The sequence below is a fragment of the Gadus morhua genome, chromosome 14, assembly GCF_902167405.1.
Source record: "Gadus morhua chromosome 14, gadMor3.0, whole genome shotgun sequence".
Taxonomy (NCBI): domain Eukaryota; kingdom Metazoa; phylum Chordata; class Actinopteri; order Gadiformes; family Gadidae; genus Gadus; species Gadus morhua.
In genome coordinates, this window is record NC_044061.1 from 3,991,370 (window position 1) to 4,009,664 (window position 18,295).

Genomic DNA, 18,295 nt, shown 5'->3' on the forward strand with positions numbered 1-18,295 from the left:
GGAATAATCTTGCGTTAGTAATTAGACTTAACAAGGCAAGTGAACTGAACACATACCCAGAGTTAATCTTTTCCAATTAAGTCTGGGCAGCCATCCAGAAAAGGATTGGAATGTTTCTATCATTTAATTAAGCCGTTACCTTCAACTACTCAATCAAGGCATTCAAATGACAACGCAACAAATAAAGATAGCAACCTATTTACTCTACAAAGCAACGAAGAACACATTCAAATTGTGTTTCCAATGTAGATTCTGGAATTATCTACTTTTTTATTACCACAGTTTTATTTGATGTAATGAATAAAACATTCTTTATGTTTTTTTAATCAGTCCTGGGTTTAAGAAATGTGTCTTCTATATTGGTTTGGTATGTTTCTCAGTGTATCTATCTCTGCTGATAGAGACTAACCCGAGATTTGAAATACATTATAGAAAAAATAAAACCGACAAATGTTGACACACGCACACAAAATATATCAAGGCCAAAAATGTTTAAGTAAGCAAAAAATAATGTGTTTATTTTATGTACTTTATTTACTCTAAACTGTTAGTATAACGAAACCTTTACAATCCTTTGGTATATTCTGATGTAATATTTACATTTCAAATATAAATAATTGCGAAATGAGAAGCAAAGAGTGATTTATTAATTCCAGTGCAATGACCTGATGGTACATAAACGTTCATTGCATGGGGTCATGTTTGAGTTGGAACAGGGATAAAACTGCCAAAACCAAGTAACATCTCTGGAACATTTCCGTCATTTAACTTCTCCCATTCATAACGTTAAACTGCCAAGAGAGGGCGCTGTAGGGTAAAGTCCGTCTGAAAGACGCTGTAATGTAGAGTGAACTAATAACAAGACTCCAATGAGGACCTTTAAAACACAACTGTATATTTTAGGCGTGAAGCATTCTGATAATGTGAAAAATTGTCATTTTTCGATGTACTACTTTGCTTTGCAAGCGGATATTGTCAAACTAAAATCATGGAGCTCACTTCCATCCTTACCATTTTTAATTAGGCATACACAGTTATAGGAATAATGAATTATATCGATTCAGGCGTTGAGAACTCTAGACATACTTTGCGTGCATGGCGATGCGTTGCATACACAAACGCAATTATTGTAATTTTATCGGTCTATGTTCCTACAATTTGAGGGATAAATTCTCGCTCCGAACAGACACCAGGGCTGACGTCAACACAACTCTCTTCGGCTGCGGGTCGTGCGAGGATTGACTCCAGAGATTTCCATTTGCGTTTCTATTCCCAGTTCAAACGCACCTCGGTTGCGTTTGAACTGGGAATGGAAATGAAAATCAACTTGGCCAGGTCTGCCTCGGCACGGCAAGAATGACCAATGGATAAAGGAAAAATGTAGGGTGTCAAGGACACCGGTTTTGAGAGCAACAGACATTGAGTTTCCTTTATAGAGCCGGTCAAATAGAAGATAAAAAAAGACCTCAAATCTTTTCACCGTAGTGGTCATTCAATAACAAACACATGCGTCTCTTACAAAAGTTTTGCAAATGTACATTTTAAAAGATCGATATTTCGTAAACAACGATAGAAAAATAGGCTGACTTATTTTGTACATATATTTTATATAAAAAACAAAACAAATAGAAACTTCAAACATAAGCTAGGCCACTAAAGGCGGACCCTTCACTTCATCCAACGGAAAAACGGTTCCTCCCTCACCTCTAGCATAAGTCAAGTATAAGGCAACGGCATTCTGTAGAAAGAGAGACTGGAAAAGCGACTTGGAATAAAACGAGGGCTCCTACTTGTGCCTTCTCCCTTAACAGTGGTTCCTCCCGACGGGAAAGACTCAAAAGCACGTATTTCGTTTATATCACTGTATGTCCTTCTCTATACTGTATATAAATTAGCAGTGTGCTCCCGGTCTAGCTCCCACAGTCCTGTCCCCCCCCTCCCCAGGGAAGGCTGGGACGTGTTGGGGGGCCTCTCAAACCGTATCGGGGGGCCCGAAGCGCGCCAGGTCGCGGCCAAACGGGCCCTGCTGGGTCCAGTCTGTGACGGGGGGCTTGAAGAGGCCGCAGCAGCGCAGCTGGAAGAAGGAGGCCAGGTTCCTCACGATGCCCATGCTGTGGAGGACGGGGAGCAGAGATGTTAGGGACCATGGGCAGCATCTGGCTCAGGGCGTAGAGCGGCTTGGCTGGTAGTCCGAAGGTTGCGGGTTCGATCCCCGGCTCCTCCTAGCTGAGTGTCGAGCTGTCCCTGAGCGAGACGCCTCACCCTGACTGCTCCCGACGAGCTGGCTGTCGCCTTGTGTGGCTGACACCGCCGCCGGTGTGTGAATGTGTGCATGAACGGGTGAATGTTAGGCAGTATTGTAAAGCGCTTTTCTAACCAGTGGCCCTGGTTAGAGGAGCGCTGAGTAAATGCAGTCCATTTACTATTTAAACAGATCCTTAAAAGCAGGGGTTCTCAAAGTTTTGACAGCTGAGGGCCAATTTAGGAACCCAACATTTGACTGAGGGACACCAAAGGAAAAAAAAAACTGGCGGGAAACGCTGTCAGCATACCAGCGGTGAAAAAAAACATTGCACCGTGGATCTCTGGGAGAGAGGTCAAGTGAGGTCTAAATCACGAAATTGAGGTTCATCCTTTCAAAGTAATGTACAGTCGGATTAAAACAAACAAATGTAAAAGGATTTAATTCAAAGCTAGAGAGAGTCGAGATTTCTCTTTATATTATTATTATTTTTTATTTACATCTGCATGTCATTGCGGGCCGCCAGGAATGTTTCTGCGGGCCGCACTTTGAGAACCATTGCTTAAAAGGGACCAGGAGGATCAGGTGGCGCGACGGAGCTTACTTGTAAGGGTTCTGTCTCATGGAGGACTTGGGGTGCTTTTTCTGGTGGTGCATCAGGTTGATTCTCTCTGCCGTGGTCAGGCCCAGGAACGCGATCTGGTGAAATACAAACACAAAAATAACAAATCAACGACAAAAGCTTCAACTCTCCTTTGGGTGCTGGCAACCAATGTGGGAAAACTGGTTGAAGATCACAACAGTGGGAAGTACCCCATGGTCTCGCAAAGAAATAGTCTTAAGCACGCACGCACGCACGCGAGTCAGGCACGCACGCACGCACGCGAGTCACGCCCGCGCACACACACACACACACACACACACACACACACACACACACACACACACACACACACACACACATACACGTTAATGGAGATTTCTTATGCCAACAGCTGAAGTACACCCTTGCCCAGCTGATAAGGTAAAGGGGTTGGGGGGGGCAGCTTTAGTAGCCACCATGGGGGATACGGGGAGCCCTGAAGGGGGCGGGACACCGGACACACAGACCTGGTGGAGCTGCAGCAGCAGGATGACGGAGGTCCAGGCCGTGTGGTAGAAGGCCATGCAGAAGACGATGAGCACCCAGGGAGAGCAGCTCACCAGGGCTGTCAGCACGCCCCACACGCCCTGCTCCTGGTAGTTCAGCGAGCAGTGCTTGGACCAGTCTGGAGACGCAAGACACAGAGACACACACACACAGTCAAAAGGAAGCACATCTGCACCAACTGGGTGGTTCTCCAACAAACCCAACCAGAAATTCAAGGCACAAATTCTTCGTTTTGGGAAGTTGGAGGAAATGAGGACACATAATATCCCACCTTGTTGGGGGGATGTTTTATTGGATATTTTCAAAATATTTCACACACACACCATAGATCGCCAAACATGCTCATACAATTTTGAACGCCAAATCTAACTATTTGCCAAGAACACGTATTGAAACGAAGCCCAGCATAACCAGTACTAATTATACTGTATACATATATATGATATGAACATATAAGTTATACATTTTATTAAAAAAAAAATGATATGTTTGGATACGTTAAAAAATAATATATAATATATAATATATATATATATTTATAAATAATAAATGAAAATGTTAATAATTATTATTATTATTATGACTAAGGAATCTTAATTTCAATGAGTTACGGAGAAGGGGTGGGCATAAATAAGTGTAAACTTCTTCCCACTCCTTTTGGAACATGTTACAATTATCAAGTATTTATCATTTATGTAACTAATTATGCTTTCTATTTTGTTTAACATCATTCATTTCTGTATGATACATATTTTTTGTTTTCTTTTACATGTTCGAAATAAATTTCAATCAAATCAAATACTGTTAGCAGAAATGACTTCCGAGCCCTTCCCTCTAGCTTTGCCTCGACGCCCACCGGCTGGAAACCACTGGGCACACTGTGCACCACTGCAGAGGGGACGGACACTTACACGTGAGACAGCCGTAGAACACCCAGGCTCCCATCGCCACCATGGCCGCCACGAACAGGACGAAGAACCGGTGGTTCCGTGCACCTGGGGGGGGGGGGGGCGGAGTGGGAGACGTTAGGACCCGGAGCGTTCTAGACAGGCACTAGGGGGGACACCTGTGTGGAGGAGGGGGCTCTCCCACCTATGCAGTTGTTGGTCCATATGGAGTGATGGTCCTGCTTGGCCACGCAAGCGTCACAGCTGAAGCAGTGGTTGGCTCTCATGGGCTTCTTAATCTGGAAGGAAGGGGAAATAAAAGGCAGACATTTTGTTTCGGGGTAGAAAAGTGCCATTTTAAAGTCTAAGGCTGCATCCGAATACTCATACTTGAGGCATTTTGTAGTACGTCACAAATATAGCGCGTCTGAATGCTCAGTACGCATTGTGTGTAGTAGGCAAAAAGTTTCCGAATGCGTACTACCGCCACAGTATACAAACGGTAGGTCACTACGCTATCCCACAATTCACCCGGAGTGGTATCCGAAGAAGAAGAACGCAGCGGTGAAAAAAAAGAAGAAAAGGAAATCGGTAAATTATCGCGGGTGACTTTGATTTTGCCGGCATCTGGTCTGAAGCGCACAGAGGGGAAATACGGTGATCTCCAAACATCCGGGGGCGTTTTGGTGGTGTTTGGAAGCATTCTGAGGCGTTCTACGCATAGCTGTAGAATGTGCTCTATTAAGGGTCAAGTAGTAGACACTGAACAGAAATAGTATATACTTAGTATTCGGATGCACCCTAAGAAATACACGTTTGAATGAAGCTATTGAAGAGTAAATGAGTTGCTGCGAAGGTTTGTGAAGACTCACCATACAGGAGGTGCAGAAGATCCTCGGGTCCAGAAAACCGGCCTCAGCCAACATCAGCACATTCTGCCCGCGTGGAGAAACAAAATACATAACCCCTCAGATTTGTGCATGGAGATGAAGACGAAGAACAAGAAGAACAACAAGATCAATAAAAAAAAATAAGAAAAAGAACAACAGGACAAAGAAGAACAACAAGAACAACAGGACAAAGAAGAACAAGAAAAACAGGAAGAAGGAGAACAAGAGGAAGAACCAAAGCCTATCCTAACAAGGAGCCTACCATTTTCTTCTCCTCCTCGGTAGCGCGGACCACGCCCGGGTCTGTCCTGCAGGTGCGGAGGTAGAAGTAGAGCAGGGAGGCCGTGTTCAGCGTGAAGAGGGCCTGGACCGTGGCGCTGGCGCCATGTGACTCCAGGTCAAGGAGAAACCTCCACCAACAACGACTTGACGTTTAAAAGGTTGAGGGTGCGTCGAGGTGTCCCTGAGCAAGGCACCTCGCCCTGACTGCTCCCGACGAGCTGGTTGTCGCCTTGCGTGGCTGACACCGCCGTCGGGGCGTGAATGGCGATATTGTAGTAAGTGCTTTGAGTGGCCACCGGTTAGAAAAGCGCTGTATAAACGCAGTCCGTTTACCATTTACCATAAGCTCATCTTTAAAATAAATCGGTTTCGTTTAGCGAGACGATTGCGAGCGTACAACGGTACATCTAATGTGTTTGGTGTCATGTCGCTTCGAGGGGGGGGACTGAAGAAGTAGTCCGTGGTGGAAGGATATCTGGAAGGAACCACAGGAACCAGGTGACCAGGAACCAGAAGATGGAGGCGAGGAGGGCAGCAGGCGGTAAACCAGCCGAGAAGGCCGAGTTGGGCAGCTTCCTGAGCAGGCGCAAATAACACTTGGATTTAATGGAGAGCGTTCCACTACCCGTGTTTCTGCATTTGGAGTGTGCAAGGCACACATTTGCGCTATATAATAAATCTCGGGCTTTATTCTATTTTTATTATTGTGATCTATTGTTGCTACTACTTATTTTTACATGTTTGTACTTATTTGTATTCACTTTATCTTGTATTGTTGCTGCTATGTGGCTGTTGAGGAACAAAGCCTGAGCATTTTACCCTTCAGTACTTGTACAATAAGATTTATTCAAAGTAACTGATTCTGATTCTGAATGCAGTACATCGGAATTACACCAGAGGGAGCACTACATTAGGGCTGAATTAACAATGAACAATTTGGCCAAAATATGGCATAGGCAATAACGCTACGAGGTTAACGATATCTTGAAACACTGAGGTCCTCTCACCTGCACATGAGGTTGACTGCGCCAATGAGGCCCGCCAGCAGAGCTCCCTTCAGCAGCCACGAGTCCGTGTTCAGGTCGGCGATCGCCCCCACGCACCCCAACAGCCCCACGCAGAACACCAACTGCATGAACGACTGGCAGGACAGGGACACAGGAACGTCAGCGTCCAAAACCTCGTCCTCTAATCCGATCTCATTTCGAGTTCGATGACAGCACGGCAGAATCCCAATTCAACATCAGACATTTGGATGTCCCATTCTATTCCATTCAATTTGTATAGCACTTAATCACTCGGACAGTCTCAAAGGGCTTTTCGGTACGTATATTTATGACATCCCCTGACCCTAGCCCCCTAGAGGGCAAGAAAAAACTCCCTTAGCATGAAAAAAAACATAAATGCACAAATAAATATATATAATATTAATAAATATGCAGGGGCTGTGGTGGTGGTGTTGTGGCGATGAGGTCTGCCCCCGCCTCACCCTGTACTTGCTGAGCATGCGCACACAGCGCGAGTTGGAGCGGATCCTCTCCTGCTTGACGTGGTCCAGCATCTGGACCAGCAGGGGGCTGTGGACCTGGCGGGCCAGGTCGATGGGCGTGTGGCCCTGGGGGAGGGCAGAGAGGGGACACGCGCACAGCGAGGGCACGGGGGTTCAGCACCGCAGCCCGGGTACATCACGGAGAACATGACACCAAACCCAAACCCAATCCCTCCTATTAGCCGACCAGTCCGCCTCTTTAACGGGCTCAGAGACCAAAGGCCCTTCACAGAGATCCTTTTACACCCTTTGTCCTCTGTATTGACCCATAAACAGCAGCACGGTCGACTTTACTCGTTCTAAGTTTAATTCGTCAATGGTTTGGGTCAAACTCGTTCGACCTGTCGGGTCGAGGTTTGAGGCCCCTGCAGAACCCAGAAGTGATGTTCCCTAGTGCAGCTGTCGGTCCACAATAGTAGCTTTATAATCGACTAAAACTTATCTTCTCCTACCCAGTCCCTGGCAGTGATCTGAAAAGTACATACATGTACCGTCAAAAAACGTTTAGCATGCAAACATCACTTCCAGGAACTGCTGGGGAATAAACTACAGCGGGAAATATCTCTGTCCCTCCCTCTCTCTCTCTCTAAGATGTGTCTGAAGGGCGTGCGGGGACGGGGGGACAGGGGGACGGGGGGACAGCGGCGTTGAGAGAGGGACTCACGTTGATGTTCTCGGCGTCCACGCTGGCGCCGGCCTCCAGCAGCACGTCGGCGGCGTCTACGTTCCCCGCCAGCACGGCGCAGTGCAGCGCCGTGTTCCGGTTCACCTTGTCCACGCTGCTCAGGGACGCGTTGTTCTTGATCAGGAAGTTGGTGGGCTCCGGCCTGCGGGGGGATAGAGATAATAATTGCACTTTCGCACAAATCCTACATATTGTAAATACTGTGTATCTGTAGAGAATATCCCACATCTTACTTTTTATAGTACTTGGTATAATATCTGATATTTATAGATATTTTGTATTTAACGTTTTACACCTTAACCTCTTTATCGTTCACCTGCTTTGGCAATGAAAATTGTTTATTTCCCATGCCAATAAAGCTTTTTTAATTTGAATTGAAAATAGAGATAGAGAGAGAGGACGACAGAGAGATAGGCAAACACACACAGAGGCAAACACACAGACACAGAGACACACACACAGAGAGAGAGAGAGAGAGAGAGAGAGAGAGAGAGAGAGAGAGAGAGAGAGAGAGAGAGAGAGAGAGAGAGAGAGAGAGAGAGAGAGAGAGAGAGAGAGAGAGAGAGAGAGAGAGAGAGAGAGAGAGAGAGAGAGAGACTGTTTTTCATCAGATCGATAACAGCAATTTGCACACACATGCCTTCCCATCGATTAAGTCAGAAAAACTTTGAGATGCCAGAAGGAAATGACTGGCATAAAATACATTTACATTTAGCAGACGCTTTTATCCAAAGCCACTTCCAATAAGGGCATTTGTCAGAAGAAGAGAAACAACCAGACATGTCGGTCGGTACAGGAAGGACGGGCATAGAACCAAGTGCCGAGCACCAGAGCACGAGCGTGTTCTAAAGAAGTGCAGGGGTGGGGGGTTTACCCGATGATCTTCTGGGCTGCCAACATCAGGGGCGTTTGTCCGTTGCAGTCGGGACTGTCGACTTCCTGAAATATAAAAAAAGAAGCAGAGCATGAGAAAGAGGCTCCACAACAAATACACAGAGTCGGCATCAGAGAGTGAATATTTATGATAAAAGCGTTTGAGAGAGCTTTAACATTTACATTTAGGGCATTTAGCAGAAACAACGTATCACTGTCGGTACAGTAAGGATATTCATAGAAACAAGAAGCACCAACAGTTGCTAGGTTAACCCATTCCCGAGCGTAACAGAGAGACGTGGGGGACAGACCTGCCCCTTGGCCATGAGATAGGCTGCGACGGCCAGGTGCTGGTAGAGGATGGCCAGGTGCAGGCTGCGGTAGCCCTCTCCGTCGGCGATGGAAGGATCCGCCCCGTGTCTCAGCAGCTCGATCACCATGGGGAGGTGGCCCTGCCTGGAGACAAGCGCCGCTGGTTAGGAGACCGAACTTTAAAGGAGAACTCCGGTGTCAAATGGATCTGGGATATGTTTAGTGTGATAACGAGTTGGAATGTGAAATCTTAAGTTGGCTTTTTTGGGCCGATTCTACCAAAACGCTAACGATTCTAACACATGCCCCCATCGTTCCAAGTTTATAGCGTTTTGGTAGAATCGGCTAAAAACAGCCAACTTAAGAATGCGTCTACATGCGCTTTTTTTTTGCTCCCAAACGAACATTCCAACTCGTCATCATATTAAATATATCCCAGATCCATTTTACACCGGATCTCTCCTTTAAACACACAGATTTCCTATCAGCCGACCAGTCTACCTGAGGTGCACCAGTCCGCCTCTTTAACGGGCTCAGAGACCAAAGGCCCTTCACAGAGATCCTTTTACAACCTTTGTCCTCTGTATTAACCCATAAACAGCTGCACGTCGACTTTACTCGTTCTATGTTTAATTAGTCAACGGTTTAGGTCAAACTCGTTCGACCTGTTGTGTCGACGTTTGAGGCCCCTGCAGAACCCAGATGTGATGTTCCCTATTGCACCTGTCGGTCCACAATAGTAGCTTTATAATCTACTAATACTTATCTTCTCCCTGGCAGTGATCTGATATTAGGTACATGGACTGTCAAAAACCGTTGCATGTAATGCAAATATCACATCCAGGTTCTTCTGGGGAATAAACTACAGCGGGAAATATATATATATATATATATATGAGGTGTCAGTTAAACGCGTTATTAACGGCGTTATCGCAAACCAAATTTAACGGTGTTAAATTTTTATCGCGCGATTAACGCAATTATTTTATAAAAAAAAAAAAAAAAAAAAATTCTTTGGCTCAAAACAAAGAAGCAGAAGCCTGACTGCTATGTTCAAATGACATTTGTTCAAAGCAGTCGTTTAATTGCACTATAGGCTCTTTTTTTGTATCGTCCTGTTTTGATCAGTGTATATGCCAATGTTGTTATCAATAAAAAATCATTTGCACAAGGCAAGCCGATGCACTTCACCATGTTGATAAGAGAATTAAAATGAGAAGAATTATGGGACAAAAAAATCAAGGGATATTTAGCATAGAAAAATAATTTGTGATTAATCGCGATTAATTAGAGTTAACTATGACATTAATGCGATTAATCACGATTAAATATTTTAATCGCTTGACAGCTCTAATATATATATATATATATATACATATATATATATATATATATATATATATATATATATATATATATATATATATATATATATATATATGGGGCTATAATAGGGCTAGGCAAAGAGTAAAAGTTTTAATCGCGATTAATCGCATAGTATTGGTGAGTTAACTCGCGATTAATCACACTTTTAAAATTATATTATTAAATAGAATGACACATTATCATTCACACCAAATTTACTTAACAAGCAAGAACTAGACCTTTCTGTGTTCCATAAGTTTTAGAACTAGACTAAAACTTATGGAACACAGAAAGAGATTTAGGAATTGTAAACAGACTGTCACTTACTGCAATTGTAATCAGGCACTCATTGAATGTATTGAATGTAAAGTAAGTAAGTGGAACTAAAAACAAAAATAATTTCTGATATGAATGTTGACATTCCTTGGGAAAAACCTTTCAAAATCAAAGTAATAAAAAGAAAGAAAAGAGAACGCGTGTTAATGCGTCCAATTTGTATTAATCGCTTTAAAATAAGATTGCGTTGTAACGCAACGTGTAATTAACGTGTTAGCTTGCTAAGGCCTAATATATATATATACATATAATAACGTTTTGCATGTGTATTTTGTGTGCCGTCAAGATTACTGCAACACCAAACAAAAGGGAGCAAACACAACCTATTACCCACGAGCCACTCGCCGTATCCTGTTAATATTCACCTGATGGCCCACTGGAGAGGGGTAGAGCTCAGGTCCCCACCCAGCTGGTCCACGATGGCACCCTTAGACATGTAGTACCTGCCACAAAAAGAGAAGGATACAGAAGAGGAATGGGTCACCGTCCACGGTATGACCTTTTCCAACCGTTACTATGGAGGTTTCCTCTGCCTTCGGTGCGCAGGTGTATTCTAGCGGTCCCTAGGTGGTGGTCATTTGTTCTGTGGTGCATCAGTGTTGGTGAGGCGAAAGGTCAGTGCTTTATTGTATTTCTGTAGTTATCGTTTTGCATTTAAATGATGCTGCAGACTTGTAGATTAACCTTTTAGTCTAGACTTTAACGGAAGTTAACATTTGAATCAACTGTATTATTAACAATAACTGAGTAGTGTGAGACTGAGGTCTAAAGGACATGAACGTTGAAGCAATTTTAGAATGACATTACATCCACGTTGATGAGAAGTGCAGCAATTACTATAAGAGTATATTAATCACTCATATTTCCCCTTATCTTACTTGACCAGGTCTGAGCGGTTATTGATGGCAGCCCAGTGCAGGAGGGTGACGTTCTCCTTATCCGGCTGTCTGACGTCATATCCTGCCTCCACCAGCTCCTTACAGCGATCCAACACGCCAAACCTAGAACAAACACAGGCCATGAGCTGCCACGCCTTGGGCCTGTTTCAAGTAGCAGGTGGAAAGCACTTCAATCGATCACCGATTGTATAGAACCTGAAAGATGCGTGCATACATGAGAGGATTCAAAAGCCATCATCAATCGCACCCTGAAAACGGGATCGCTCAGGGAGCTCCCAAGCCGTCGTTAATATTTCAGTGATTCGATTAGTTGAAGCCTCAGACCTGATCTCTCATTTGCATAAGGTCACAACTGAAAGGCTGTCTCTGTGAAACTAGTGGAGGCCTATTTAGCGTTCGCCCGACTGTTCATTTTTAACTTGATGAGAATAACAAAAAGTGTGTCATAGTAGTACAAAGATTATTATTATTTATTTATTTTAGAAGACAAGTGACACTCTAATATACTATACAGCTTACTGTGGTGAAATACGTTGAACATGCGTCAATTTGCTCCATCCATTCCACTTTTTCTATCCTAGGCTAGGTATTGTGGGTGCATGGTTTTGTTTAGGTGGGATATGTATGTATACATGTGTTGTGTTGTGTATGTATGCTGGCTTCTGGAACAACCTACATTTCTCTGCTGAGATGAATAAAGTATATCTTATCTTACCTTATCTTATCTTAAAACAGTGCTTATTCAGTGTATTGGTCTTTTTCGGTTGATCCTCTTTTTCGGTTGAAAAACTAAAAGCACTCACCGCTGAGAGTTTAGTGAACCAACTCTCATTCAACCTCAAAATGCATCAAATACAATACACTTGTCCTAATTATGATGACTTGTCGAACAAGAACCTCTTTATAGGGGAAATATACCTGACATTTGTAAATACATGTTGTTTCTTCTAGTTTTAGAACAATGGCGACCTTTGACCTGCTGCACCCTCACACAGATTACTCAGTAGATGAGGCTCACTCTTCAATTAGCTGTGGTATGCAGCACTATACTCACAGTAACCTGTTAAAGCACACAGTCAGCTAAGAGTGAGCCTTTCATAGTATTCTTGGGCTTCATTCACAAAGACACAGAAACAACACAGGTGTTCTGCAGGCAGAAACTACCACTGAAATCTTCAGTCGAAATAGGAAGGGGACATAGTTTAATCTCTTCATACTGTAAGGCCAGTTTGAGATCAAACAGGTGCCGACTGTAAATAATACACTATACCTTACCAGGTTCAGTCTGTACACAATAATCTATACTTTACCAGGTTCAGCCCTACTGTATCTACATTATGAAGTGAACAGGGTCTGGTCTTACTGTGTGGCCTTGACGATATCCCAGTTGCTGCTCTCGTCCATGTGTGACCGGGGAGCAGTGTTGATCATGGTCGGGTCAGAGCTTTTGCCAAACTGTCCAGGGAAATTCATGCCGGGAAACGGTGGGCCATACCCGGGCATCCTGGGCCCGTGACTGTGTGAGTGACCCCGTCCGTGACTATGTCCACACTCACCACCGTGGTTGTGACCCTGGAAGAAATAAAGAGCACTAATTCATTCATATGTGACACTAAACAGTAAATCGTTTCTGAATATAAGCATGTTTACTAGGTATTGCAAAACACTAATGCAATTTATATTGTGCCTATTCAATGGCAGGCTATCTAATATGTACCTAATATCAGATCACTGCCAGGGACTGGTTAGGAGAAGATAATTTTTAGTAGATTATAAAGCTATGTGAACTACTGTGGACAGACAGATGCATGAGGGAAAATCACTTCCGGGGTTCTGATCTGGTTGATGACAGGTTGAACGAGTTTGACCCAAACCGTAGAAGAATTAAACATAAAACGAACCAAGTCGACCCTGTTGCTGTTTATGGGTCATTTCAGAAAAACAAAAGGGTGTAAAAGTATGCATACGAGGTGTCTTGAGTCTCTGAGCCTGTTAAAGATGCTGACTGGCGCGTCTCAGGTGCACAGGTCGGCTAGCGTCTGAGCTAGCTGCTAGCTCACAGTGTGCTAAACAGAGACACGCAGACACGCAGTATCCACCTTATCACTGCAAAAAACCACGTATTTAGTCAATACAACATAACGACTCGATGATAACTCACATTTTTATCTTCGTTCCAGTCCATAATGTGGAGAAGAGGAGTTCCTTCTCAGCATCAGCGCGGACTTACTTCCCTGGTCTTTCACAATAAAAGTTCGGCGCCACATAATGCAAATTCTCGGGAACTGTTGAAAAACACAAGGACCGTACACAGTATAGTAGATGGACATGAATATATAAATATCAGACAGAATTAGTCTACTTATTGGTGTATTTCCTGGGTTTTATTTTGATACTAGAATGTTTTTTTATTGATTTTTTAGCGAAGTCAACGTAGACATACCTGCAACATCAGTGCGCATTGTGCACGTCCCTGATGTGTCAGCCTATTGAGGAGCCTTCAGTTTCACTTTCTCTTTCCTGCATTTTGTTACCTGAATGGGCTGTCTCTCACGTTGCAGTACAGGTGATTGGTCGACTGGACAGCGCAAAGCATTTTTCCATTCCCCAAATCCAGAATCGATCTCATATATGGTCCCTGGGGTAGGAGAGGTATCAGACATTAAAGGAACATACACTACACCTGTTCTCAGCCAAAAGGCAGATCTGTATGTAAGACAATTTGGGGTGACTGATAATGCATCATAATCATGACAAAAACAGAACTTAACGTTTAAGCTCTTCCTAGAACTTGACATTCAAGTTCTATGTATTGTTTTAATTGATCTTAGATTTTTTGTAACCCACTGTTCTTATCATGCCTCCAGATGGGTTGGTTTGAGGGGTCTCATACAGCTTTGGTCGTGGACCACATTGAGCTGACTGGAAGCTTGCAGTTCCAAGCGACCAGCAGCAGAGGGCGCCACCATTCAGTGGACGATAAGAGACAGGCTATCTTGAAGAAAGCGGAATTCAGGCCAACAAAAGCGTTTCAAATGAGCACTGATACATTGCACAAATTCACTTGTTCGACATCGCATAGAGAACACAGGTTTCCTTTGCGACAATATGTAATTTACATTGCAATGAGGCATCTATTTTAGGATTGAGATTGTTGATAATCTTTTTTTTTATATGATATTAAACTAAATATGATGCTTCCTCCATGAGCAGTCCTCACTATTCACGGATGACAATACTTGTGCTCATGCTGGCATTGTGTTGCATCATTTAGGGTGACAGTTTAGCTGCAAATGTTACGTCATATTTATTTTTGCAACAGATAGGACTTCAATTAGGCTACCATGTCAGAACTGGAAACATTGTGCAATACTTTTTATGCATCGTTTATTTTATTCATGAGGCTGATCATTTATGCACACGATGTGATTTTAACTGAAATAAATAGTACACATTTTAAATCAGAATATAGTTACCAGCCTTGGAACCAGAATAATCTGCAAGTTCATGTTGGCCTTGCAATGTCAGACTATAGATACAACAACACTTGAAAATTCAAATTAAATATGGAGAGAGTTCCCATACCTGTTTATTCAAAAAAAGTAATTCCAGAATGATTTAATTGTGGTAAGCCTTATAATGCTTTATTTGTTTAATATCTCCAGCTTTGGTACTTGTGAAACGTGTGTGTGTGTGTGTGTGTGTGTGTGTGTGTGTGTGTGTGTGTGTGTGTGTGTGTGTGTGTGTGTGTGTGTGTGTGTGTGTGTGTGTGTGTGTGTGTGTGTGTGTGTGTGTGTGTGTGTGTGTGTGTGTGTCTGAACAGTAGCTAGGCCCGCCAAGAAGAAACCATATGGACAATTGGTCAAGGAACGACACAATACCAAGCTTTAATGAGTCACCCAGACCTGCGCCGAAAGAAAAGAAAGACACTATAAAGGAGCACTTTAGGTTAGCCCAACGAAATACCCACATTGTACTCATTCATGTGGACTAAGTGAATCAGGAAGTGGAGCCGTCCAGTGAAAACATGAAAAGTGCTTGTGTGTTTCACCTCCGAGCAGGCCCGTGCTGCCGTATGAATGGACTTCACGCAACCACTTCCAATCCCTTTATTTAACCCCCGACAAAAGCTGCTCCGGAATGTTCTATTATTACATGATATATATAACCCAGACGTGTCGGAATAGGGGGGGAGGAGTGGGTTAACTCACCTTCAGATCCTAAATCCCATTATCCCCCCTCGTAAGAGGGGAGTGTTCTGATAATGAGGAATATTGCGGGCACACTAAATGGCTGCCTGGCGCTCTTCGTGGCACACTTTACACAGGATCTCCGGAGATGCTCGCTAAGATATGAAAGTGAGAAGGGGCGCAGCTGATAGAAGTTCATTATAGTAATAAAGTGCGTGTCGCCCCCGGGGCCAACTGTCGCCGCTCTGCCTGTTGTGATTTCAAGATGCAAAAAATCAAATGAGGAGGAGGAGGGACTTGATTTGTCTTCGCGGGCAGCGCAGTGTGTGTTTGCCGGGTGCCTCGGCGCATGCAGGAGGGTGTGAGGTCTAATCACTGTAATGGGTGTCGAGGGGGAGCACAGCCTCACCTGCCTGGGATCCGTAGGAAGGAGAATGCATTGCTGAGCTGCAGTGCTGAGGCCTGTGTTCCAAGTGGGTGTGGTTCCTGGTGTTTCTTCCATATTAAACCCCCAGGAAGATTTTCTGCTTTATGCTTAGGATGCTGCTTCAAATCTGTCCACAATTTGAAGTTTAATGCAGAAAGGTCATATTTACAAAAGTTATATATTATTTGATATGGATACAAATAAAGGCATGTTGTTCCAGAGACTTCAAAGAAGACAGCGGAAGAGCTAGGTTAGACTCTGTTGTTATTATAATCCCCCCAAACCCCTCCCTCTGTCTCCACGTCTCCGGAGAATCAATGGCAGGGTCACAGCGTGCACTTGAACCAGGACACCAATGGGAGGCGGGTTCAGCGGCTGGCCTTGAAGCACACCAGCCAGGCGAGAGCGAGGGTCAGAGACCCAAGCCCCTTCTGACCTCTCAAGCACTGGATCTGGGGTGTGTGTGTGTGGGGGGGGGGGGGGGTGGGGGGGAGGCTGCTTGGGTAATTTAACAACATGTGAGCTCTTGCTCACACAGACAAACACACACACACACACACACGCAGGCACGCACTTCATTGTCGAGAGGAAACGTAGGCGCGCACACAAAACACACACACACACACACGCACACAAACTCATACACATACACACTACTGGTAATAACACAAATGCAGACAAGAAAGCAAGTAAAGCAATCAATTGACGATATTGATCCAATATCTAACTCATGATATTCTCAAAGATTAATAAATAAATCTCGATGACTAAATCTTCAAAGGTTTCAAACGACTCCTTTTGTCACGTCTGTGTCCGTGAAGCGCGGCTGTGTGCTGGGCTGTTGTCGTGAGGGGCCGTGCGGTGTGTGTGGTTGGGGGGGGTCGTGCAGTGTGGTGGGGGGGGGGGGGGGGGGGGGGGGGGGGGGGGGGGTTGGCTGTCTGCTCCCGCAGCCTGCCAATGCACCAGTCCTCCCTATCTCTGAGGAGCAGTGCCAGCAGCAGCGGCTCTGGGGGAGGGGTGCAAGGGAGTGGGCGAGGGTCTGTCTGTGTGTGTGTGTGTGTGTGTGTGTGTGTGTGTGTGTGTGTGTGTGTGTGTGTGTGTGTGTGTGTGTGGGGGGGAGGTTGTGGAGATGGACACCAACACAAAAAGGGCAGCAGGGTGATAATCCCGCCTAATGCCCCCTGTCTACGGACGCGTCCCGCCCGCCACACAGATGGAGGGCACTCATGCAAAAGGTCGCTTTGGTTGATCCAGAGCACCCACCCGAGGGAGGGGGGAGAGTGGGGAGGGAGGGGGGGAGGGGAAGGAGGGGAGGGAGGGGAGGGGAAGGAGGGGAGGCGAGGGGAGAGGGAGGGGAGTGAGGGAGTGAAGGGGAGGGGAGGAGGTGGCCGCCCTCACCCGGCCGGCCTGTCTCGATCGCCCACCGCGGCCCCGGACCACTGGTGTGTGAGTGGCAAGGGGGGGCCACTGAGCAGGAGGCTATACGGCTGAATCAGCAGGGCTCGCCCGCTGGGCCGTCCCACACTCATGCATTATATAACAGTAGCAGCCTCTGTGGGGCGTGCAAGAGGGAGAGAGGGAGAGAGAGGGAGAGAGAGAGAGAGAGAGAGAGAGAGAGAGAGAGAGAGAGAGAGAGAGAGAGAGAGAGAGAGAGAGAGAGAGAGAGAGAGAGAGAGAGAGAGAGACAGAGAGAGAGAGAGAGGGAGGGAGGGAGAGAGAGAGAGAGAGAGAGAGAGAGAGAGAGAGAGAGAGAGAGAGGGAGGGAGGGAGAGAGAGAGAGAGAGAGAGAGAGAGAGAGAGAGAGAGAGAGAGAGAGAGAGAGAGAGAGAGAGAGAGAGAGAGAGAGAGAGAGAGAGGGAGGGAGGGAGGGAGAGAGAGAGAGAGAGAGAGAGAGAGAGAGAGAGAGAGAGAGAGAGAGAGAGAGAGGGAGGGAGGGAGGGAGGGAGGGAGAGAGAGAGAGAGAGAGAGAGAGAGAGAGAGAGAGAGAGAGAGAGAGAGAGAGAGAGAGAGAGAGAGAGAGAGAGAGAGAGAGAGAGAGAGAGAGAGAGAGGGAACTCCGGACAGGGTTTGGTGCTTGTATTCCTGTTGTTTGGCCTTTCCCCCCACCCTACCCCTCCCTCATCCCCGTCTTCCCCACCTTTTCCCTCCGTCCCTTCAAACCGGCCGCCAAACCTCCGTCCCAACGCGAACCCCGACAAATGAAGCGTG

At 45.3% G+C, this 18,295-nt stretch overlaps 1 protein-coding gene and 1 long non-coding RNA gene across 2 annotated transcripts; one reads left to right on the top strand and one right to left on the bottom strand.

Moving 5' to 3' along the window:
• Positions 1-515: 515 nt before the first annotated feature.
• Positions 516-13,755, bottom strand: zdhhc13 (zDHHC palmitoyltransferase 13). The gene is made up of 17 exons (XM_030376894.1): positions 13,632-13,755; positions 12,834-13,042; positions 11,450-11,572; positions 10,937-11,014; positions 8,870-9,014; positions 8,560-8,624; positions 7,665-7,827; positions 6,941-7,066; positions 6,459-6,592; positions 5,927-6,027; positions 5,432-5,556; positions 5,152-5,214; positions 4,485-4,578; positions 4,304-4,387; positions 3,353-3,510; positions 2,847-2,941; positions 516-2,111 (listed from the first exon to the last, which is right to left on the bottom strand). The coding sequence occupies exons 1-17, from the start codon at positions 13,653-13,655 to the stop codon at positions 1,973-1,975; spliced, it is 1,926 nt and encodes a 641-aa protein (XP_030232754.1). The 5' UTR covers positions 13,656-13,755; the 3' UTR covers positions 516-1,972.
• On the top strand, positions 10,961-12,189 carry LOC115558627 (uncharacterized). Its single transcript, XR_003979360.1, has 2 exons — positions 10,961-11,185; positions 11,458-12,189. It is a non-coding gene; the product is annotated as an uncharacterized LOC115558627 (long non-coding RNA).
• Positions 13,756-18,295: the final 4,540 nt, after the last annotated feature.